Source organism: Oncorhynchus clarkii, unplaced genomic scaffold (genome assembly GCF_045791955.1).
Source record: "Oncorhynchus clarkii lewisi isolate Uvic-CL-2024 unplaced genomic scaffold, UVic_Ocla_1.0 unplaced_contig_708_pilon_pilon, whole genome shotgun sequence".
Classification (NCBI taxonomy): Eukaryota; Metazoa; Chordata; class Actinopteri; order Salmoniformes; family Salmonidae; genus Oncorhynchus; species Oncorhynchus clarkii.
In genome coordinates this window covers 44,581-70,549 of record NW_027258332.1, presented here as the reverse complement: position 1 = coordinate 70,549, position 25,969 = coordinate 44,581, and the positions used below count along the sequence as shown (strand labels likewise).

Below are 25,969 nucleotides of genomic sequence, written 5' to 3'. Positions count from 1 at the left end.
TTTAAAAACATAATTCCACTTTGACATTATGGGGCATTGTGTGTAGGCCAGTGACACAAAATATCAATGTAATCTATTTTAAATGCAGGCTGTAACACAACAGCATGTGTAAAAAGTCAAGAGGTGTGAATAATATTTCTAAAGGCGCTGTACCTGAATCATCTAGTAATCTTCCATCCACACCCTCCACCTCCCTAGCCTGGTCTCAGATCTGTTTGTGCTGTGTAGCCAACTCCTATGGTTGTTGGCATTACACTTAGCAAAGGAGTAAACAAGAAAGCACAAACAGATGTGGAACCAAGCTACCACAGAGTGAGAGAAGAACATGAAAATGTGACACAGGCTATCAGCTGTGGTGGTAGAAATAATTAAACAGGATTTAGTGTGATTCCTTGACCCCTACACAAAGCAAAGGTGACGTCAGTGTGAGTGTGGTGACTGAATGGCTGGTGACTCACGCAAGGGTGTGTTGCTGCTGGTTGTTGTGTTAACGATAGGAAGAGAGAGGAGACTGAGATCATGGAAAGGCTTCTTGAGAGGATCCATCCATCTCACCTTCTATGTCATCAAGCATGAGTTCATGACTACAGTGGTGGGTTTTCTTTTTCTCTTTTTCTCTTCTCCTTTTCTCTTCTCTTCTCTTCTCTTCTCCGCTTTTCTCTTCTTCTCCTCTTCTCTCTTCTCTCTTCTCTTATCTCTTCTCTTCTCTTCTTCTCCTCTTCTCTCTCTTCTCTTCTCCTCTTCTCCTCTTATCTCTTCTCTTCTCCTCTTCTCTCTTCTCCTCTTCTCCTCTTCTCTCTTCTCTTCTACTCTTCTATCCTCTTCTCCTCTTCTCTCTTCTCTTCTCCTCTTCTCTTTTCTATTTTACTCTTCTCTCCTCTCTTCTCTTCTCCTCTTCTCCTCTTCTCTTATCTTCTCTCTCCTCCGCTTTTCTCTTCTTCTCCTCTTCTCTCTTCTCTTCTCTCTTCTCTTCTTCTCCTCTTCTCTCTCTTCTCCTCTTATCTCTTCTCTCTTCTCTTCTCCTCTTCTCCTCTTCTCTTCTACACTTCTATCCTCTTCTCCTCTTCTCTCTTCTCCTCTTCTCTTTTCTATTCTACTCTTCTCTCCTCTTCTCTCTTCTCTTCCCTTCTCCTCTTCTCCTCTTCTCTCTTCTCTCTTCTCTCTTCTCTTCTCTCTTCTCTTCTCTCTTCTCTTCTCCTCTCCTCTTCTCTTCTCTTCTCTTCTCTTCTCCTCTCCTCTCCTCTCCTCAGTTTTCATGTTTTCATCTCTGCCCGTACTATTCTGTTTCCCAGAATGAGTTACTGTTCTGTTCCTCTCCCATATTTCAGTGCTGTCGGAAAATGCAGAGAAATTCATAAGTCATGGTAACAACCTGTCCCTCCTCCCTTCCCTTCCCTGGGCCCGTGGAAATATCCCTTTTGGAACATGATGTCAGACGACTGCAAGCTGACAGGATTCTCACACACACGCAGGCTTATGGGTACACATGCGGACGCATGCTCATACACACACACTCGCAAACATACACACTTACACGTTCCCAATCCAAACAAAACAGGAATCGCACACACTTAAACTTCACTCTGTTCTGGCTAGAATGCATCTGCTTTGTACAGCATTTCTCTCTACAACATTCTGTATGTTCTGGCCAATAATAACCTCCAATATTCAAACAACCAAATATTTATTTGTACTTTTTACCCCTTTTTCGCTCCAATTTCGTGGTATCCAATTGGTAGTTACAGTCTTGTCCCATCGCTACAACTCCCGTACGTACTCAGGAGAGGCGAATGTCGAGAGCCATGCGTCCTCTGAAACACGACCCCACCAAGCCACACTGCTTGTTGACACATTGCTCGCTTAACCCAAAAGCCAGCCACAGCAATGTGTCGGAGGAAACACCGTACAGCTGGCGACCGAAGTCAGCGTGCATGCGCCCGGCCCGCCACAAGGAGTAACTAGAGCACGACGGGACAAGGACATCCCGGCTGGCCAAACCCTCCCCTAACCCGGACAACGCTGGGCCAATTGTGCGCCGCCTCATGGCACCACTTCATGGGTCCCCCAGTTTCGTCCGGCTGCGACAGAGCCTGGGATCGAACCCGGATGCAGTGCCTTAGACTGCTGCGCCACTCAGGAGGCCCCAACCAACCATACTTACAGTGATAGGGCGTTGGTGCTCAGTAAAAGTATAAGAAAAAGTCAAACATAAACCAGCCCATTAGATTAAAAACAGCAGTTTAAATATATATTTATTCATATTGTTTCTGTGTTTCCACTTCAATTCCGTCTCCCATCTTTTATCCAGCTAGGCTATTGATTTACCATTAAGTTGAATGGGGGAGAAAATCCATACCGCTCCCTCTAAATAACCATCACACAGACATGAGACATATAGTATGTCATATAGAAACAATATTGGAGACCTTGGGTGAGTCCCAAATGACACCATATTCCCTATATAGTGCACTACATTTGACCAGGGCCCTGGTCCAAAGTAGTGCACTATAAAGGGAATAGGGTGCCATTTGGGGTGCAGGCCATTTGAGAGGCTTGAAATAACCAATGCAATCCTCCTATCCTGGTAAATACCCTCTCTCCTGCTCTCAAATATATTTCTAATGAAAACACCCATAGCATTGTTATCAATTAAACACTTTGCTGAATAAGACCTTTTACAGCTTAAAATGTATCAGCTTTTCATTGCTTACTGTGTAGTGCTTTCCTCTATCTGTGTAGTGGAGGCTGGTGAGGGGAGGACGGCTCATAATAATGTCTGGAATGGAGTCAATGGAATGGTAACCACCACATGGAAACCAGGTGTTTGATGTGGTGGTTACCATTCCATTGACTCCATTCCAGCCATTATTATGAGCCTTCCTCCCCTCACCAGCCTCCATTGTATCTGTGGTATGTTGTCTCTTTGTCTTGGGAAGCACATTATGAAGCAGGGTCTCTATTGTTGGTAAGCTGGTATATGGATGCCACTGGGAGGGTCTGCTAGGTGAAAGAGGGGACAGATTGACTGAGAGTTACACTTCACTGTGGGACATGACAGTGATTTCTTTCTCTTTTTTCAATGCATGTTACAAGGTATGTCAGGCGGATGAGTGGTTGAGACACACACATACACACGCATGCATGTGCACACATAGGCACGAAAGCATGCACACACACACACACATACACATACAAGTGCACACCAACATACACAAACACAGAGAGAGAGAGAGAGAGAGAGAGAGAGAGACAGAGAGAGAGAGAGAGAGAGAGAGAGAGAGAGAGAGACAGAGAGAGAGAGACAGAGAGAGAGAGAGAGAGAGAGACAGAGAGAGAGAGAGAGAGACAGAGAGAGAGAGAGAGAGAGGGGTAGAGAGAGAGAGACAGAGAGAGAGTGAGAGAAAGGAATGCCGTAGGACATCAGCCTCAGGTGTAGGTAAACATGAGAGGAGGAAAGTGGGAAGTACATTTGTGTATTGTGTTATTTGTGTGTGTGTGTGTGTGTGTGTGTGTGTGTGTGTGTGTGTGTGTGTGTGCGCGTGCGTGCGTGCGTGCGTGCGTGCGTGTGCGTGTGCGTGCGTGTGTGTGTGTGTGTGGATATTTACAGTATACGTACTGTATGTTTATGATTTTTGACACACAAGTCCCTCAAAGAAAGAAAGAGAGAGAATACTGAGAGAGGGAGAGAGAGGGAAAAAGAGAGAAAACAAATCCATTCATCCATGTCTTTGTTTCTTATGTGCCAATCCCAAAACGCAGTGGACTGCAAATGTCTAAGTGATTGAAACAAAACGTCAGTCCTCCTACCCCAGCCCTACTGTCTCTATAGATTTAATACAAATCTCTAATCCACATTGTGCTCTTTGCCCAAATAAGAAAGCCAGTCTTATCTCTGGACCATTCTTCTGAACTCCTCTTTGCTTTCCCAGAAGCCAATCAAAATCAAGTCTGAAATAAAAAAAAGAATCAGCATGGCAGGAGCCAGAGTGACTGAATTTCCATATAGATAGGCCGGCACATTAAACTGTCTGTCTGCCTCCTCTCTTCTCCCCTCCACCCTTCCTCTTATTAGACCTGCTCTTTCCATCTACATCATCGACTTCTAACATCCAGCCGCTCTCGCTGTCAATTCTATCTGGCCAGACAGTTGATTGTTTTTGAACCTCCACTGACCTCTCATATACACTATAGAGTAAACCAGGTTGTGATATATACCTGCTGGTTTGTTGTGTTGACTTGGAGACGCGGTGTGGGCTGCGCTTGACATTGCTATTGTTGTATGTTAGAGGTCTCTTAGAATATGAGAGACAGAGAGAGAGAGAGAGAGAGCTTCTCGTCACAGCCTTTCCAGGCTATTGTAAATTAAAATGCAATTAAAACAAGCAAATAAGCCGTCCCAAGAGACGGAAGGGGAAGACAACAAGGATCATAAGCACTCAGCCAAAGACGACGGGCCTAGCTATGCCACTCATCATTAACATAACAGGAGCCAGGAAGAGGAAGTGAATCTGAAGAAAGAGCTCCGGTTATGGGATGTCAGCCTGAGACACTAATGAATGGACCCACTCCACGTTACAAGAACAAAGAGACAGTGGGCTGTAGTTCATAAAGATGAAACCACATCCTAACGGTCAAACATGGAAACAGACATTGTCTCACAGCTGGCGTGGGAAACTGCGTTTGCTACATAGGTATAATTGAGGGCAGTAGTCTGTATTTATTCCTTCTGTATTTGTGTGTTATGCCTGCCCTGTAGAATCCAAAGTGTACATAGACTGCATCCCAGGCCAGCATAGCGCCGTGGCTCGATACACTATTGACAGGTCTGCTACAGCGGATTCCACCACACACACCCTGCTAGACCTCCCATCCCCAGGGAGCATGGTGCTCTCTATCAGCCCCCCTCCCCGCTCCCCGCTCCCCCTCACTCCCACCCACACACCCTGCTAGACCTCCCAACCCCAGGGAGCATGGTGCTCTCTATCAGCCCCCCTCCCCGCTCCCCCTCACTCCCACCCACACACCCTGCTAGACCTCCCATCCCCAGGGAGCATGGTGCTCTCTATCAGCCCCCCTCCCCGCTCCCCCTCACTCCCACCCACACACCCTACTAGACCTCCCATCCTCAGGGAGCATGGTGCTCTCTATCAGCCCCCCCTCCCCGCTCCCCCTCACTCCCACCCACACACCCTACTAGATCTCCCATCCCCAGGGAGCATGGTGCTCTCTATCAGCCCCCTCCCCGCTCCCCCTCACTACCACCCACACACCCTACTAGATCTCCCATCCCCAGGGAGCATGGTGCTCTCTATCAGCCCCCTCCCCGCTCCCCCTCACTCCCACCAACACACCCTACTAGAGCCCCAATCCCCAGGGAGCATGGTGCTCTCTATCAGCCCCCTCCCCGCTCCCCCTCACTCCCACCACACACACCCTACTAGATCTCCCATCCCCAGGGAGCATGGTGCTCTCTATCAGCCCCCTCCCCGCTCCCCCTCACTCCCACCCACACACCCTACTAGAGCCCCAATCCCCAGGGAGCACGGTGCTCTCTATCAGCCCCCCTCCCCGCCACCCGCTCCCCCTCACTCCCACCCACACACCCCTTGCTCAGGCTCCTGGGTATGGGAGTAGAGGGGGGTCGCAGGAGGGGTGGTTAGGGGGGGCGGGGACTGAGCAAGCCCCACACGACGACAGGCAGGCAGGGAGGAAAGTGAGGCAGCCCACCCTCACAGGGAGCTCCTCTCCATGGACCAGCCCCACACGACAACAATGGGCCTGACAAAGACACTGGAGGAGGAATTTCCACTTCCCTCCCGCATTAATACACACAGCCCATACAGCCTGATGCAGAGGCTGTAGGCTACATTAAAGGTCGAATGGAGCCATTTTTATCACAATATCAAATCATTTCTGGGTAATAATTAAGTTCCTTCCCGTGATTGTTTTCAATTAAAATGGTCAAAAAGAAAGAAAAATTGCTTCTTAGCAAAGAGCAATTTCTCAAGCAAGAATTTGGCTTGGACTACCCGGGAGTGGTCTAAGTGAGGAGGGGGAAACTGAAAATGAACTGTTATTGGGAGAGAAGTTTGGAACTCTCTTTCTCTATTTGTCTATTAACTAATTTACCGGCATCATCTGTAACTCCATCCCACCAAAACAAGCAGAAATTTCAGGCGGTCTTTTCAAACAGCTCTTACACTAGAAGGGCATTGTCATCATTTTCACATTTTCACAGTATCATTCCAACCTCATAGTGTGGAAATATATATAAAACACAGGAAATCACGTTTTTGACTACACTGGGCCTTTAACATCTGCAGCGTGCCAAGATTAATTGGATACTAATGGCTTTCATTTGTTACCATTATCATAATTGAACATATGTCAGAAAAAGACCAAGATGAAGGGAGATAGCTGCATTAAAACCTCAATGCTAGGAGTCTGGATTTAAAATGACCAGCTGTATTGTCACATCATTTTCAATGAATTCATATGTTTACTTGGCATATTCAACTATGACAGAATTGATCTAAATGAATGCAGTGATTACAATGCATTGATTATGCTTTTTTTCCAAGCGTGCAAACAAAATCACTTCCTTCCCCATAATAGAGTTGCTAATTCGACAAGGCTTGGAATAAGCTAAACCGCATTGTCGAAAATCCAAGTGTTTCAAGGTTGCCAGATATACAGTGTACAGCTTGAAGAATCTCAAACTGCATTCTCATGGAGGGAAAACGTCCCCTCCTAATTCTGTGCGTCTCCCCCTCTCCCTGCCACATCAGCCTGTTTGATAGGGGGGCTTAATGACCGCCCACTGAGCGTTGTGAGAATGGCTGTAGGGCCCTCTTAACATTTTTGTAATACCCCCCAACCCCTTCTACCCCTCTACCCCTCCACTCTGTCCCCTCATCCAATCCTCTTTTCTTCCATCTTTCTGTGAGAGATGAATCAGATGCTTGGCTGAGCAATGCAGGCATCCGTTGTGGTCCTGCTGCTGTTACTGCTGCTGGTGCTGCTGCCTCTCTCTCTCTCTCTCTCTCTCTCTCTCATATCTCTCTTTTTCTCTCCTCTTTCCCTCCTCCCATCCCTCCCTTTCTAATCCTATTCTCCTTTCCTTTTTGACATTTCCTCTCCCTCTCTTTGCCCTCTTCACTCTCTCCTCTTTCTCTTGTATTCTCTCCCTCTTCTGTCCCACTTTGCCCCGCCACCCAGATCTCTCCATTTCACCAGTTGGCACAGTCTGGGCACTACAAGTGCCAAGCCCTCTCTAAGCAGACACCATTTTGTGGGTTGGATGATTATACAGGCAGGCTGTGAGAGAGAGACTGTGAGCGGAGAGAGAGAGAGGCTCTGGGATGAGTCTGTGAAAAGGTCATAGTCTGGGATCTCACCCAGCATCTCTCTCCTCACCGCCTCATGACTCCCCACGGTGAGGGGAGCAGAGATCACGGTTTAGCCTGACCCTGGGCCCTGCTGAACACACACAGATATACACACACGCACACAGGCACACACACAGGCACACACATACACAAACATGCACACACCTCTTTCTCAATCTCTTTTACTCTCTCACTTCCTGGGGATCTGCAGACCTCTCTTGCCATATGAGGTATAGTGAAGATCTACACACAGCGCAAATGTACACAAGTAATAACGAAATACAACATATGAGACTACAGCATTTGTGTATTCTATAAAGTATGTTCCTGCCCAAAGGCTTAGCCCAGTCTGATAAACAGTGGTAAACCATCAGTTATTTAATGTATTAAATGGCACAGTGCTTCCACCATCCATTCTATGATAAATGAGCTACCCATGGGATGACGGAACAGAAAGCTTCTACATTCTAACCCAGGCCCATGTATGTACATGCATATCTAACATTCGTTTTCTGTAACACCGTCATGGACATTCCAACAGGAGTTGCAATCCACCGCATTTTGACCTTCATATCTGATAGCTTAACAGTAGCAGAAATGTTTTACATTTTTAGAACATGTGCCATGCCATTTCTCATTTGAAAAAATGTATTCTGTCTTTTTGGCTCGACTGTTGTGTCAATTTTACAGTTGCTTTACACCACAAAAACGATGTATTTTGTTTCCCAGACTCGAGAAGTTAGTGTGAATAAGATAACGTAGTAATTGTGGGTTAACATCGTCCACGGTTCATACAAGATGGTATACTTTATCCGGTCACAAATAGACACAATTTATATAGACTTAGACTGTGAACGTATGTCATGGAGAAACGTTGAGATACACTGCGAGCAGCATTGGTACATTGTGCCTACCGTTTTACGCATAGGCCTATTCCCGCTTTATAAAGTGCAATTATCTGTTAATAAACTTCAATCAATTCAAGTATTTTTTTTGTTCAATTACTGCTTTCATAACTATAGAATTATTTTACAATGTTTGGATTCAACCTGGCTAAATAAATGCTCTCTATAAAATAAACAATGTGGTGCTATAGAAACACTGTCGGAATGGAATACCTACTATCTTCAATACACATCCAACAATATGAATTAGAAACGGTTGTATTTAGGCATCCTAATCCTTTATTAGTCGGAATGAACAATCGAAGTTGATTGCCTTTACCTAAAACTATTGGCACAGCTATTGACTAGAGATGCATCAGAGCCTGGAGTCAAACCAGTGAGTTTTTGCACCTGTGTGTTCAGAGGCGGATATAATGATCATATGGTCCGAGAACAACATTGGCTATAGGCCAACACGGCGGGAAACGTTTCATGTAATCAAGGTGTGAGACCATGTATTAAAAGAGTCTACTTGCAAATGTGCAACCACACCCAAATGATTACCAATTCTCGCAGGGTTGGCAGGTTGGTTGATTTAGCCTATACCTGAATTCTCACAGCCTACAGTAGTTTGTGAGTCTGGAATAGGGTTTATTAAATGGGGCGGCATTTGTTTTACTTGAAAAGTAAATGCTGAAACAAAAACAAAAACTACAACATAAAACCATATCACGTAGTTCAAACAGACAAATACCTTCTGAAACAACAATGTATTATGTGCAATGCGTTTCTAAGCCTACTTTAGTAGGCTCGTTCGTTTCTGTTCAGTGGTGATTATACAAGGTTAGTGTGTAGACATTTATGTGGTTGTGCTGACTTGGATGTTTGTATCGACGTGAGAGACAACACAAAAATGCACTTGCGACATTCCATCAAACTCTTATCAGGAAAAAGTCGGCAGCAGCATTGCAGAATGGCTGCGTCAGGAGCAGCCAATGAAAAATGAATGTGTCATAAAATCATCCCTACTAATATCACTTCATGGAAGGGGAATGAGCCTACTACTATATACAATTTAACAGCCATTGAAAATAACACCTATAAATGATAGATATCGTCTTCACTCCACGGCTTCATGTTGCCTCCAGCCATGCATTTCGTTTCTAAAACGCTTAACTAATAAGACAGGAAATTCGCAAACGATAGAAAAACGTGAGCGCTACCTATGACATTTAATTACGGGCTGTATTGGCTCTATAGTCCCAGTTAAATTGTATTTCGCTCCGAATGCTGTTGCTAAGGGAGCAGGGCGTATTCGCTCTCTGACCGCAGTTGAAGGGCAAATGAAAACCGTGAATATGATCCAAATCCGTCGTTTTCACGAGCGCTTTTACGGCAGGTGGTATCAGGACGTCGCCCAGTATGTATTTCGAGTGTGAAATATGGCTTTTAATTATTACACGGTGTGATATTACACTCGTTTCTATCCATTACCTTATAAGGAAGGGCAGCGCTGTATCGTGCCTGGTTGCAATAGGCTGGCGGTTGCCGCTCTATGGAAGATCGTGCATTAACCCCTGTGGTGCTGAATTATAGTTGAGAGGGAAACGCTTTATGTATCAGCTAGAATACTTGGCATTTTGGTGTTGACTTCTCGATTTACCCCTCGTCTAATCGTTTCGAGGTAGACCTGATCAAAATGTGTCACCATTGCGGCATATACACCAAATGCGCAATGGTGTTATCGGTCGTCTAATCAATCATTAATTTCCTACAAACGAGTAGCTTAAATATTAATGGCACAACTATTAAATTAAGTAGTACCCGACACAGCAGGGTAGCATATGAAGTTGCTTTACTATAGCTCGTATCTTTCTACACATGCATTTTAATAGCCTATTGAAATATTATTGAGTTACATTTTAGAGAGCACATTTAGCCATATATGGCTAATATAAGCCTAAAGTTACGCAAAATATCGATTACAGCAGTCGTCTGATGTCTATCAATGTTCAAATGGCATTTGTGAACGACCGGAGCATACGAAAGTGGTTTCGGTGTAGAGTAGCCTAGTGCATGACCTAGATATTTGGTAACCTCATAACCGATAGGCTCTCCACATTTTAAAATAATTCAAGCAGGCTACTGCATTGAGTATGATCATGAAAGTCAAAAGGTAAAGTCAATAGGCAGTTTATGGTCGTCGTTGAAGAACATGACGCATAGCCTAGCCTACTGGGGTCGCATTAAACCAATGCCCACTGAATGCCCCTCTTCATTGAATTGTGCCCATTTCTTTAGGAAACCTTAAAATATGACCCAATTTCCCTTTGAATAATGTAAAGTTATTATTAACATTTTCAGCATCCACAACAACACGTTTATATTAATCTGAAGGTTGACACGTGTTGTCCCACTGACCAATTTCGGCTCTTAGGCTTCATTATGAAAACTCTTTCATAACGTATTTTGATTAGCAATTCTTGAATCCATTGCATAATGTATCTATTACATTTACAGACACGATCATCGTATCGACAGGCTCTTATGTGCCTAACATTCGGAGAACACTTTGCACCTGCGTCTTATATTATATTCTGTTCAATTCCTTTCCATTCCCAGCAAGTTGATGATACAAATTGCCAAGTATAATTTTTGGGGAACATAGACTATAAAGCATCAGTAGCATGTTGTTATACACCTCTGAAAAGTCCTAAACATGAAACATGTTCTCAAACTACATTTTTGTATTTTATTTTTCTAAATGGCATTGGAAGATTCCAATTCAACATACATATTGTGCAGATCGAATGAACCTGGTATAGGATACATATTTAGTCAACAAAGGTATGGTTTGCTCGAGGATGTAAATTATACAGTAATGGATTATCATTTCCATAGCTGCCTGTCTCTTGCAGCCCAACTCTGCTCCACACACACGGAGCGGGTACAAACCTCTGCCTTTCACCTCCCCCTCTTCGCTCTGACGTCATGTGCCTGGCTATTGCATGAAGTGTTCTTGCAGCCTCACTAGTGTGGACTGTGGATATCTTTCTGCTTACTGCCTTCGAGCCAGGACCCAGCGAGAGTGTGTGTGTGAGAGAGAGAGAGGAGAGGGCAAGAGAGCGACAGAGAGAGCGAGAAGGAGCGAGAGAGAGGAGTGGTGGAGGGATTACAGTTTGGTTTCTTATAACTGGAAAATTACCAAAGGAGAGAACGCACCGAGTGAACGAAGGCATCAACGTATTTCAACGTTCGTTCGCTTCAAACGGATTCAAGCCAGAATGGAGCTACCTGCCGCGGGAGAGCACGTCTTTGCGGTGGAGGGTATCGAAAAGAAGCGCATTCGGAAGGTAAAACTTCTCTCCAATGCACATTTCAATAGCGTTGAGCTCAATTAGAATGTTATCGGTTTTCTCACCAAATCTCTCTCTTTCTCCCTTCTCTTACAGGGCAAAATAGAATACCTGGTAAAGTGGAGAGGGTGGTCTCCCAAGTAAGTGTGAAACATTGTATTGCTCATATGATTTTAAATGCTCGGACACACGATAGTACCCATATGTGGATTTTGCAGGCAGCAACCGATTTTGTTTTTCAACAAAAAAATCCTCGCTCGAAAGGCAGCTACGGGGACGCGCGCGCGAGCTAAATAGAGATAGAGGGGAGCGAGAAAGCCAGCGAGAAAGAGAGGGAGAACGATACGGATGCCTTCACTAATTTATGCGAGGGAAGGGGGTAGGCACAGCCATGTAATCCCGTTTTAATTATTTCTGCACTGCCAGCGAATTTACGAGACAGTGGTGTTAAAATGGCCGACTGTAACTCGGTGCACAGTGCAAAGAGTATTGGTCTTATACCGTTCGCGTTTGGATAGAGCAGGGACCCTACCCTGTCTTTTGAATGGTGTACTGCTCTCTCTCTCGCGTAGCCTACTTGAGACACAGCCAGGGTTATTTGCTATGGCAGGCATGATCCGCATTTGTTTTGGAATTGTCTTCCCTTGCGAGACATAGTGAATCATCCAAGAGATGAACCCGTTAGTAGGCTATAACACATTTTTGGAACATGCTGGTGTATAGGCTACTTTACGCATGAAGACTACTGTAACGACGTTGTGGGCTAGAGTCAAGGATAGTATGTAATTCATAAGCTGACAAGGTACAAATCTGTCGTTCTGCCCCTGAACAGGCAGTTAACCCACTGTTCCTAGGCCGTCATTGAAAATAAGAATTTGTTCTTAACTGACTTGCCTAGTTAAATAAAGGTAAAAAAAAAAAAAAACTATAATATATTGAGACAACCTTAGCCTCTATATTGTAAAAGGAAATAGCCTATGTTGTTTTTCTCAACATGAATTACATATTGTTTTCTGTTCTTTCTACAGATACAACACATGGGAACCCGAGGAAAACATCCTTGACCCGCGCCTTCTCGTGGCGTTCCAAAACAGGTGAGAGACCTTGGATATGGCCTAGCAGCCTCGAGTTGAGTCGTGACCTTATATGGTCACGAGAGGAGGGGGGCGGTGGGTATAGCAGCGCATGTTATTCATACACCACACCGCCTCCCATGGGGGGATGTGTTTGAATGTTGGGAGAACTCCAAAGACACGTTTATGGGTTGATTAGATACACGCACGTGTGCATAGTTTTAGGATTCAATTCTGCATTCTGCATTTTAATAGCCTAGACTATTCCATGGGTTGTTGTCAAGGTCTGGGTCTCAATGAGTCCATGATCCACGGCATGGCAGTTAATGTAGGCTAGTCCTATGCAAAGAACTGCTACAAAATAAAATAAACTTGAGAAAAATAAACGGAGGAAGATGTTGTAATTAGACATTCGGTGTGAGGTTGTCCATCAATAAACTGTGTAAATATATGTATAAAGTCAATATCCTTCATTAGCAATCTTCCTATTGGCCTAATTTACCCTCTTACGGCCCTATTGTGTAGCCTATTACAATCGAAGACTTGGGCTGCTGTCAAAAGTGAGCCAGTTTTGGAGAAAATAACGGCGCTGGGATGCCATTGTGAATGAACGACGAATTTGCGCATATAGGCCTAATACTATTTTGATAGTCTGGTCCCTGTGAGTCAATTCATGAATATGTCCTTGTGAAAGTCCTTATAATGACAAAACCACTCTTGTGTAGTCAGAAACATGGGCTGATTTCAACAATTAGCTTTAAGATTCAGGCGACGAATGATTAGGCCTATCGTTTGGCTACATTCAAACGCAATGGGATATTTAAACCACATTTTATTTCATAACTATTGATCGGAATACTCTTTGTATTAGCTAAAACCTTTGGAGTATCTATAAGAGTTGATTATAAGCAAGGCTGCATAAAAGTATCATGTCTGTGCGAAAGCCTATAGGGCTTAAACAATTTTGCCCCGCAAATTCACAAATAGCCTACATCACATGCAATGTCATGCATACTCGATTGCGTTAATGACCACATATGTCGCAATCATTTCACTCCAACAACGTATCACAACAGCATTGCTTGGTGCAGGTGGCTGGTCTCTCTCTCACCCACTGGATAACCTAGGCTACCCGCCCCAAAGGCCACCACCACCACTCCGTGCTTCAAGTCGGTGTGGGGACAGGGAGATGCATAGAAAGCTGAAAGCCTAAAGTACGGGGGATGGGTATCACATTTATGGAAACCGTAATTGACATCCACTGCTCTCCGGCATTTCCAGTTGGCGACCTCATATTCTCCAGTCCCCCGGCGGCCTTGTCTGTGTCGGCTGGACGGTCGGTCTCAGAGCGCTGCCTCTGCGCTGTGTGGGGAGGGAAGGAGCAGGCCTGTGTGTTCGGCTCGCTCTGCTCTGGTCCCGGGGGATGGGGGAGGGGAATCGACATGGGAGGTTGTAATTGCCAAATCTTCTATAAAGGGAGGTTGCCCCGCTGGACGTCTCCGGTGTAAAATTACACCACGTTATTGCTTTATGGTGCAGAAAGTTCACGGGGACTGGCCGTGTCATCACGGGTTTGCTCAGTGTTTTGCTTAAACATTCATACCGTAGCATATAATACCTACTACATTAATGCTGTGTGTTAGCCACATGCGCTAATGCACAGCGGTGCGGGTGCGTCGAGTCCAGCTGCCATTGGGCTAGTGGGTCATATTTACGAGAATGTTATGACATAAGGCCTCAACCAGGGAGCTATTATTTCATATGGACATGACTGTGCATATGATCACAACAGAATAATAACGTCCTGCACAGCTCTCTCTCTTCTTTTTGTGGGAAGAGTTTTGTAAACCCAAACAAATCTAATGTTATTCTTGGTAGGCTATAGTTCTCTGGAATCTAGTTATAAATTCATTTATTCAGTGAGTGTAATTTACTCGGGAATACAACCCAATATATTCAAATGTGCATAGTTAATAATAGACCATTGTGTTCACCTAATCCTTATGCAGGGTAGATGCTGTTGTGCTGCAGTTATTTCATTTTCAGTAAACCTTACTTCAACCTTGTATTTATTCAATTTCATACACACCTTGTCACCTAATTTTTATGCAGTGTAGATGCTGTTGTGCTGCAGTTATTTCATTTTCAGTAAACCCTACTTCAACCTTGTATTTATTCAATTTCATACACACCATGTGACCCTAATTAGGATTTGACTGTGACAGAACCATTGGGAGGTGTAAGGACTGGCGGTGGGAGAGGATGTGGAAGAGAGGGGGAGATTCTCCCCCTGCTGTAGAACTAATTGAAATCCTTCATTATAATGAGAATATGGAATGATGGGCATATTACTATGGAGAGAGTTATGCAAATACAGACAGACCAGAATGCTTTGCAGCATGTCACACACGGGTCTTCATTAGCCTTCAAAATCAGAATTCCACTTTTGACCTTGAAGAGATTATTTCAAAAATAAATTGGTCTAGAGATGCTACGGAATTATTAATAAGACCAATAGAGAGATATATTTGCAAACTTAGTTCTGTTTGTGCACATCTGTCAATGTGTACAGTTCATTCATATTTTGTAAAGCTACCAGTATGTCAATACGTCAAACATCTTTTGATGACACAAGATGATGTTTCCTGCCAACCTCCACCCTCATGGTAAATATATGTTTTTTTCATCATCTTTTACAGAGAGAGACAGGAACAGTTGATGGGATATCGTAAACGTGGACCAAAACCAAAACATCTCTTAGTCCAGGTAACGATCATCATCCCCGCCTTATTGTCCATATTGTTTTTATGTTTAATAGTTCCATTTGTTTAAAAATAACAGGATTTTCAGTCAGCCATTCTGTTGCCATGCCACTGAACAGCAGAGAGAGAGAGAGAGAGAGAGAGAAAGAGAGAGAGAGCGCAGAAGTTCCTGTAACACACCAGTGTCAGGTGTTTTGGAGATCCCTGTCATTATATCTGTGGTTATTTTGAGTAGATTTGCATTAGGAAAGAGAGAGAGAGGTATGGGGCCCTCCAGCTGGTCTGACCTACACACTCATCATGAAACCCAGTTTGTTGCCTCAGGCTCTGGAAGTATTGCTTGAGCGCATTCATTTTATTTTATGCTAATAGCCACATGTGCAAATGGCTGTTTCCCTTTTAAGATTTTACAAGTGTTATTTTCTCCTCCCCAAATGAATAACCATGTTGCCTATGGGACATTTGGTATGCCATTCCATTTTCACGCGAGCAATTTGTTAGCTCTAAAATGTGCCTTTTCTAGAATTATTCAAAGCAGAAGTGAAAGAATAACAGAACATAGTTCACAGTTCCCTGAGGTTGAGTATTTTGTAAGAACACACTTGGAGCCAGATTTAATTACAAAAGGCTAGTGATTTAGTGCCACTGTGTTTATTACTACGAGTAGTCAAGCCCTGAAAGACCCACTTCATTTGAAAAACAACAAAATGGCAGCCCTGCCACTTAGTTTGCTACAAAGCTGATGGATAAGGCTGGAGAAATGTAACCACTCTCAAGTTCATAGATATGGATGCAAGGATAGACAATCCTCAAAAATGTCTGTACAAAGTGGGCCTTTAAGAGACACACCACTTTGCTACAACCACACGTGGTTTGACATCAAGGATCATGCGTGACATGTCTAGTGGCACCTAAGTGACCCTGAGGTCACAGACATAGCGTCTTCCTCCCCTTTCTGAAATAGCATTCTCATGGCCTGGGGGGTGGGTCATGCATGGGAAGTGGAGAGGGAAAGAGGGGGGAGGGATCTGAGAAGATGGAGGAAGGAATCCCAGACCGAGAGCACTGACTGGATGCTCTCCTCACACAAAGTTATAGATCGGTTGTCTGTGTCCTTTATGCCAGGTTAGCCAAGAACTAGAATGTAATGTTCCGATAACATCTGAATCCCAATGTACAAATGTAGCCATTAGCCAAGGCCTGTGTGTTGCATTTAGGCTTACAGTATGTGGATAATTTATGCAATGATATTGTATTCTTGTGCTCCGACAATGTCTTGAATTACCCTTGAGGGGATTTATAATGTCCTTTTGAATTGGATTGGATTGCTGGCTACGGCTAAGGACTAGTTATGAGAAGCAACATAGCATAAATGTAGACTTAGGATAGATTTCTGTTGGTTATCTTTTGCCTTTTCTATTTCCCTCATCAGTTAAACCCGAACAATAAAAGATGAAAGGAGTGCCTTCATTTTTCAGAATAATAACCTTCCATTGTCTTCCGACTTTTTCAGCTTCCCTCGTTTGCACGGAGATCCAGCATCCCTGCTGGATTTGAGGAGACGTCTCCGGAGGCCGAGAACTACCTCAGGTCAGACCCGATCCAGATGCACCGCTCCCAGCCCCAACAGTACCAGCTGAACAGCAAGAAGCACCACCAATACCAGCCCAGCAAACAGGAAGTCTCAGCAGACCAGCTGGGCAACGGGAAGAAGAAGTTATTCTATCAGCTCAACAGCAAGAAACACCACCACTACCAGCCTGACCCTAATATGTACAACACCCAGTCCACCAGGCTCAAAGACATGGTCAAAGGTCAGGAACCCAGTCCGCCCACCAATCCCAACCCTGGGTGGAACCTGCCACCGGCACTGCAGCAGAAATGGGTTCGCGACAAAAACACGGGCTGCCTGAGCAAAGTCAAAGACGTGACGGTGGTGGAGATGAAGAAAGCAGCGGTGCGTGTCAACGAGGCTGAGAGCGAATGCGCCCTGAAGCCCAGCCCAAAGGAGGCAGCCCTTCCCAGTGCTGTCAGCAGCAAGATGAAGATCATCAAGAACAAGAACAAGAATGGACGCATTGTCATCGTCATGAGCAAGTACATGGACGGCAACAAGGCTGGGGCGGCCAAGGGTAAACACTCTTCAGACTTGACTGGAGAAGAGAAACCTCAACACGCTGAGCAGTCAGACATGTCCAAGGTACAGGGAACCACCAATGTCCCTAAAGAGATCTGTAATGCCAGTTCCACGCCGGCCGCTGAGCATCCCAAGAAACGCTCTCCAGAAGACGGACATTTCTCCAAACCATCGCCCAGCACGGCTGAGGAATACAACACAGAGGTTGCGAGGGGCCAGGCGGACTTACCGGATGATCACCCCCTACAGCTAACCACCAACCCAACCCCTTCCCCCTGGGCGATGGATACTAGCCTCCCCACCCCTAGCCCTATGGACCAGACACGGACACTCCCCACCACAAATAACGACCGCAAACGCAAGCTCTCCCACCCCGAGGAGGACAGGGGCGCGTGTAAAACGTTTCTGAGCTCCAGGAGCATCAGTGTCCCCAGTGCTGTGCCCACTCCGCCCCAGGACAAACCCATGGACCTCCACCTCATTGTCCCCCGCCGGAGCAGCAGTAGCGGGTATGGGTATGAGATTACGGACACCAGCATCAGTCAGGAAGAACCTATGGATCTTAGCTGTTCTAGAACCAGAAAGCAACCTGAACCTGAGCCAGTGCCAGAGCCAGAACCGGAGCATAAGGATCCAACTGCAGTGGTACAGGAGTCAGAGACAACAACAACGACAACAACAACAGCAACAACAACAACAGAGGAGGCTAAAGAAGAGTCTGTCTTAATGTTCTCTCCTTTTATGGGCAACATTGTCATCACTGACATCACCACGAACTGTCTCACGGTCACTTTTAAGGAATACGTTTCTGTTTAACAGTCCCTGGACCTATCGAAACAGAGGACTACTGATTTGACGGCCTTATCAATATGTGTATATGTAAAAAGAAACGTGAAGATTTGTACATATGGAGATTTATAATTTATAATTCAAAATCAATACATTTCTTATGATGTTTTATACTTCAACTCTTCGGTAATGTGGTTGCCAAGAAAGTGCCCTCATGGATTTCAGCGACTGCATTCAGGTGGATGTTAATTACTAGTGAAATGTCCATTATGAAATATCAAGTCATATAGAATAGCTTTTGCTGTTGTGGCTTGATGGTATATACCAAACATATACAATCTTAGAAAAAAGGGTTTGAAAAGTTTTTTTTGTCTGTCCCCATATGAGAACCCTTTCTGGTTCCAAGTAGAACCCTTTTGTGTTCCATGTAGAACCCTGTGTGGAAAGGGTTCTACATCGAACCCAAAAGGGTTCTACCTGGAACCAAAAGGGTTCTACCTAGTACCGAAAAGAGTCCTACAAAGGGTTCTCCTATGTAGACAGCCGAATGACCCTTTTAGGTTCTAGATAGCAGCTTTTTTTCCCTAAGAGTTTAGCCTGAGATGTAAGCCGTTTTATACATACAGTATGTTCTACTTAATAATGGCGGTTATTTTGGTCCATAAATAGATGATGTTGAGTAACTATGGTGATCAAAGATCCGTTTAAAAGCACTTCATTGCATTCACCTATGTGTGTATATTAATTTGTACTATGTACTGTATATGTATTCTCCATATGATTTATACGTATTTCCATTGCTTTTACAATCCCCTCCAGCCAGGTGTGCTCAGTCTGAGGCTACTGTGTCATATTTCACGTTGGTGAGTTTTGTTATTGTTTGTGAGTGCAGGAGAAATGAATGGAAGAAGAAATGCAAATATGAATGTTGGGTGTGCCGGGCACCCACAGCAACATCATACAGACCCCGTTTCACCGAGGGGTGTACTCTGACATGAGATTGAAGCCAACTTCCGACAAATCCTCCAATTCTCTCGTTTGAAAACTAGAGTTACACACATATATTTCAACTAACTGAACACCGGTTTCAGCAAACCCTGTCAATCTTAGCCATGAGCTGCTACATTGCATGTTTTCCTTTTGAGAAAACAAAGTGTATAATATAACTTGCACTATTGAATTGCACGGTGGCAGGAAGGCAAACCATTTAAGAAATTAGCTCTCAGAGGTGAGTAATGATGACCAGAGTTTTCATTTATCAACTGAGTCATTTTTCCTTTAAGATAATTTCTGATTAATTGACTTGTGACCCTAATTAGGTTGATGTATTGCATGGGTGAAGACCCCACAGATGGTCTACTAAGCCCATACAGCAGGTCTATGTAGGACTATTTGTGGCAGGTCTATGCAGAACTATTTGTGGCAGGTCTATGTAGGACTATTTTTGCATTTAAGTTGACCTTATGACAGGGTGACATTTTTCTCCAGAGGAGGCTGGTAGGAAAGGCTTCTCGTAATGGCTGGAGTGGAATAAATGGATTGGAGTCAAACATATCAAACATATGGAAACCACATGTTTGACTCCATTCCATTAATTCCATCCCATCCATTATAATGACTGTCCTCCTATAGCTCCTCCCACCAGCCTCCTCTGCATTTCACACATACAGTAGGGGCATTCATCTTAACTTGACGCTTGCTTTACAAAGGCCTGATAGATTGACATGTATAACTTCTTTGTCTTTAGCTTATCGAAGCTATCTGGGTAACAAGTCATACATGTGTATTTTCAGTGTTTCCTAACACCCATCTCTGTGCAAAATAGAAAAGCTAATTGTGAGTCGCTTATGTTTAGAGGCTGATATTTTGATCCTAACACACATGATCCAATGAGCACAAGCTCTTTTGATATTGCTGCTAAAGTGTATGTTAGAGTTGTTTCTTCTGTCGTTGAAACCTTGTTGGATGTAACCTACATTACAGTCTAAATTGCCTTCGATGCACACTGAATGCAAAGCAAGAAAGAAAATGACAGATTATGGATTTACATATGATTGTTATGATGATAATGATTAAATAGATATTATTTATTATCATTATTATTTTGCTGTCCAAAACTAAGCTCACTTAGATGCCCTCTGCATTAGAGGTGGAACATCTTATACCTGTCTGAACATCATTTAGCACAACTTTGTAACGTTTTGAATCCTTTTGGTTACCATTGATTTGTTGGAGCCAGGTTACATTTCCCTGCACTTGTTGGTTCAAAGGCTAAATAATTGTTTTAAGGTGTGTTCCGATGGGGAGGGGCTGGAATTAGTACTGTTGGCACAGCTATGTTATGTTTTACAATAAAGCAAGAGAACTGACCTTTTTCTGACATTGTCTGACTTTGGCCTGCTATGGGGACATGCTGTGCATGACATTCAGTGCTTAAGGCAAATGAATTGAAGTATTATTTCAGTCAGTATGGGAAAAAATATTTTATTTTTAGACTGGCATATTGTAACAGCCATTATAATTGCCTTCAACTACCCCCAAAAATATTATATATATATATATTTTTTTAAATAATTATTCACCTTATTCTACTTATATGCCATGTGATGTTCTTTATTTGGAAACTAAAGTTAATATTTAGGCCTTGGCTACCGACCACGTTTTTTGTTTTCAACTTGACAAAAATGGCTAACTTTCCTTTAAAAAACATTAATGTTGGTAATAATGTGACCTCTGAATGGAACCACATATGAAGTTACATAAGCACATATACAATCCAGAACAAAGGGCCTTCTGTCTTAAATAACTGGTAAATAACTGTTAAATAACTACTGGGCACTTGTGTTATTACTACTTTACTGATGGGTTATTTTTCTGTTGGAGCTAGACAGCTTGACCCTTGGCAGGAATGTAATCAGAACTACCACATAGAGGGGGGGTGAGGGTCTTGTGCAATATCACATTGTGATACCTCTTGTAGAAGGCTTTGTAGAATGGGAAGGAAGACCTCTATTAGACTTTCACTTCTATCAACCAAGTCTCACGCCTTTTACATGAACTTTGAATAAGACGCACGCACAGCTGCACATTTGTAGGCTGTTTGATGTAGGCTACAACTGACGTATTCCCACACTCACTCCATTTTTGTAAGAACACAACTGAGGCTTTTACAAACTCACGTGCCGTTTCAGCAATGTGTCTTGGTCTGACTACATACAAGATTTGTCCTTCTGGTAAGTTCTGTCATGGGGTGGTAGACCTCGACTTCGGTTGTTCTTTTCCCCACACACGCATAACCTTGGCCTATCCAGTAGGCTCGTCTAATGAGCATGCAGTCGATCTATTCATAATTCGGCCTATATAATGGCCGTGAGATGCGTCAGGTTGCCTTGTCTTTTGGTGGGAGACGTGCTGTGAGAGTTATACATTTGTCAACTGTATCTAGGGTTTCCATAATGACCATTTGAGATGTATGCTTAACTCTATTTAGATGTGCATGGTAGCCTACAGTAACTCCCAAAGCCCAATTGATTGACAACCCAAATTATGGATTAGAATGCAGTTGAAAAAAAGCGCACATACCTGGAATTTTGGCTCAAAATGTGTCAATGTATTGCTTCCTGGAACTTTCGAGTTTACAGGCGGGCGCGCTTCTCAATGATTCGGGCCCAGACCAGTCAAGTGTAACAATCAAAGTAGAACTATCTATATTGGGAGGGAGTATGCGTATACATAAACGTTACATGAGCATCAGAACATGTTGAATGGCTTGTTTAGACTTCATAATATGGGCCATGACCTTGTCTATAGACCTAAAACCAGTGTAACCATTACATTGTGAAAGACCTTGGACTGGACTGGAAAACATGCCGAGGTCTTTCATTGGGAGTTGCTTATCAAATAATGTTTTTCGGCACTGGGAGTGTGCCATTCAATCTTGGAACAGATAGATATGTCAATTGATGGGCCAATTTAACACATTTTGAGAAAGGTTTTAATCGGCTGGTAGCCTAGCGGTTAAGAGTGTTGGGCCAGTAATTGAAAGGTTGTTGGTTCTAATCCTAGAGCCAACTAGGTGAAACAATCTGTCGATGTGCCCTGCAAGGCAGTAAATGTTGCTCCTGTATTAAATGTAAATTGGCGATGCACGCACATGGGGAGTGTCCGGTGATGTCCTTATTTGAAAGCATTTTTCGGGAAATAGCTGGTTCTATTAATCCTAAAAGCAGGGACAAATAAAATAATTTCAGCAATTCTCTTTTGGAATGCGTTCGCTTCTAAATTGAATTTCCTTTATTTGATCCATGCACAAAAGTCAAATTACACATTAAACTTTTTTGTAGCTTATCAAATGTTATTTCATATTTTTGCAGATACCTCTCATACACAAAACCAAGCGGAGTTTTTGACAAGTCATGCACATTTCTAGAAGCGCAGCACCGTACCTCTGAATTGCTCTCTGGGCTATATCATGCCAATAAATGTTGAAATTGTCCATAGAATGGAAAACCGTTTCGCCATAGATTTGAGTCTGATCAGGTAGACTATATCGGTGTCATATATCGGCTCACTGACATCCCTTTCCCTATGCATTTGTTGCAAGTTTGAAATCTCACTTTGGGCTTAATCACTTTGGGCTTAATCACAACTTTAAGAATTCAAAGCTCTCAAGTTTGCACTGTCCATGTTCATGGCCACATATTTTAGACATTTTATTTTGTAGGTTAAAGTGTATAACTGTATTATAATCGTGTTAATATAGCCTATATAATTTTACAATCGTCAATGGTTCTTAATCGGATATCATTAGGCTAAGAGCAATAAAGAATGGGTGTATTTTACCTAGAATGGCGGTTCTTTGTTTGGTGAACCATATAGAAAAGTTTCAATTAATTGGTTTGCGTGGCTTCATCATGCATTTCAGGAATGATGACTTTATCGATAGGTGAATGAAGGCTACATTTCGTTTGTTGAGGCATCTACTTTCCAACTGTCCCCCAAGTAGCCTATGTGTTTGTTTTCCGTTTTCAGCGTTAAATGTTTAGATGTTTACAGCTGAAGTAACTTAACTAATGTTTATCATTAAACAATTCGGCACATAGCCAGCTTGTATCAGTCTCCATTTGATTTGCTCTGGAATCCGTTGTAGACGCAAGGGTTAGAGGATAGCTATATTGCATCTACGTTAATAAGTCATAATAAGTCATAATAGGATAATATCTTGGCCCTATAGTCAAAGGTTCCATTATTCATACACAGCGTGTGTGACTTGCTTAAAATGAGACAGCCATTTTCTCTCGTCTATACCCGCTTCAAGCAGCGGATCGAATGTTCGCAGGGGCTTTGCGGTGTATGAAATGGTCGCTCGGCATAACGCGCTGAGAGTTGGAGGTGTAGCCTAATAAACTACAGATTTGAGTTGTGCAATGGGCGTTCCATGTCAGTTTCAATACATAATCACATTCTGAATTTGCTTACTGACCGAAGAAGCACGCCATTTTAGTTTATTACACAGTGTAACATAGGCAAATGCAACGTTGACGTAGGCACATTTCGAGAAATTGTATTTGATCTTAACGAAAGACAGAATCACTAGTAAGGGGAACGTACAACCTTAGTTTTGGACATATGCACTTGGATAGTAAACAACAGAAATGCTTCATCGAAATGCATCAACAAGTCTATTTTCAATCAAGGTGTTAGGTGTGGATAGCAAATAGCCAAAGGTGCACATAATACATATCGGAAAATAGGTTTAAATATATCTGGAGTTGGACATACTCTTGTAAAAATTGGCCCATAAATTGTTATTCTGCTGTCTAAAGGATAACCTAATGTAGTTCCAGGCAGAACACTTTTTGGTTCCAGGTAGACCCCGTTCACCCAACAAATTAACCCGCAATGAATACTTTAAGAACCCTTTTGGTGAAATTGTTCTGTAACTTAAAGGGGTTCTATATTTGGGAGAGCCGAATAACCATTTATGATTCAAGGTAGCCCAATTTTGCCCCATACACACAGTCATATAAAGCGAGGCCACTTGGCGGTCGAATTTGACGAATATATAATTAGGCTACAAGACGGGCCATTGAACTGGAACAAGAAAACACACACAGGACTATCTTTACAAGTGAAGGACATTAAAGAAATAGCCAACCTCAAGATCGCATAAGAGGTCGCATGACTCTGAGATGACTCAGCTTTCTGTAGTCAAACAGAAACCTCGTTGTACACGTTGGAGCATATAAATAGAACAAGTGCGATGTTTCACATTCCCCCTTTATCACCACACCACAACCTTCCAGTGCAGCCAGCCATTGCTGTATCATCTTACATTTACAGACGTAGCCTACTGCAAGGCGTATTTGCCATGAAGCCTAGGGCAAACAACAACTAATAACACCAATCAATTCGAATGACTGTTTTGTGTATTTTTTATGAGATTTTTTAAACACTTCTGATGGGGGCCAGTAGCATACGCCTATATGCCAGTCTAATTATAAAGGATTCACAAATAAGTCAATTAATTTGTGAAGATTACATTTATGTTGTGTTAAATCATTGCCAAACACTAATATAATCCGCCAAGATTTATTTGCAGCATCGTTGTTGAATAAACACGAGAGAGAGAGAGAGAGGCACTGTAAATTCAGTTTGCTTCGAGGCTGTGGTTCTTCTTCTCGAGCTGAAAACATACATGTATTTGATGTGTGTCTGTGGTTTTCCTCTTACTCAGGCTACGCGTTTTGCACAACAGATAATGTCCTCCATGAAAGTAGGACAGCGATCAGCACTTGCGAGTAGTGAGCTGAGTAACCGCGGTTGCCCAGAAACGAGCGAGCCAATAATATTTTACCAACTCGCACTGAGTATCCATGTATGGCTGTCGCCATTGCTGCACTGCAGTAAAGCTGAGACCAATCATCGAGACCACAAAATATGGAGTCCTGCAGTTAGGTGTTACCTAGGCTTAACGCGTTCCCTTAAAATGTAGTCGTTTTAATACCCACATTGTGCTGAAATGTCGGTATCATGGTTTGAGCGTATCAAAATGGTGGTGGCATATGATTTCCAATGCATCCCATGCATCTTTTGTCCGCTGTTCTTTGTCTCCTCGTCCGTAATAAGGCTACAGTGGCCATATCTACGTGTTATATTGAACATGTGTTGTTGGGTAACAGTGTAGGGCGAAATAATCTGGCATCTGAAGGTCAAATACGGAACAAATCCGATGTACATTCTGCTCTCCCCTTCGCATAGGCTCTAGAGCCATTCCACCAAACGAACGAGCGTTTTCTTTCCAAACCCGAAGCATATTGTCGGTTTGATGAACCGCTAAGGCGTTATAAACACTATATTATCACACATTGTGCACACTAGCCATGCTTTGTATGCTATTCAGTAATAGACTGTAATTGTGTAACAGCAGGCTTTCCCTGTTTCTTTTGATATTGTGGAAACGCCTGAGTAATTTAGTCATATATCAAATCACATTGTTGACAGAAACGCTCCATAATTTCGTTATCATACAAAGTTGTAAAATAGCTATAATGTAATGTTTAGTATGATATGTAAGTCTC

The 25,969-nt window shown here is 43.2% G+C and overlaps 1 protein-coding gene across 1 annotated transcript; it reads left to right on the top strand.

Annotated features, from left to right (window-relative positions):
• Positions 1-11,266: 11,266 nt before the first annotated feature.
• LOC139396687 (E3 SUMO-protein ligase CBX4-like) lies at positions 11,267-19,112 on the top strand. Its single transcript, XM_071143630.1, has 5 exons — positions 11,267-11,625; positions 11,725-11,768; positions 12,657-12,722; positions 15,401-15,467; positions 16,977-19,112. The coding sequence occupies exons 1-5, from the start codon at positions 11,281-11,283 to the stop codon at positions 18,414-18,416; spliced, it is 1,962 nt and encodes a 653-aa protein (XP_070999731.1). The 5' UTR covers positions 11,267-11,280; the 3' UTR covers positions 18,417-19,112.
• Positions 19,113-25,969: the final 6,857 nt, after the last annotated feature.

What these genes read in the sequence shown, in the direction of transcription:
- LOC139396687 (XM_071143630.1), top strand. Translation starts at nt 11,281, where the DNA reads ATGAAGTGTTCTTGCAGCCTCACTAGTGTGGACTGTGGATATCTTTCT. An exon ending in AAAAGAAGCGCATTCGGAAG is followed by an intron (nt 11,626 to 11,724) that starts GTAAAACTTCTC and finishes CTTCTCTTACAG; the next exon opens with GGCAAAATAGAATACCTGGT. An exon ending in TGGAGAGGGTGGTCTCCCAA is followed by an intron (nt 11,769 to 12,656) that starts GTAAGTGTGAAA and finishes TTCTTTCTACAG; the next exon opens with ATACAACACATGGGAACCCG.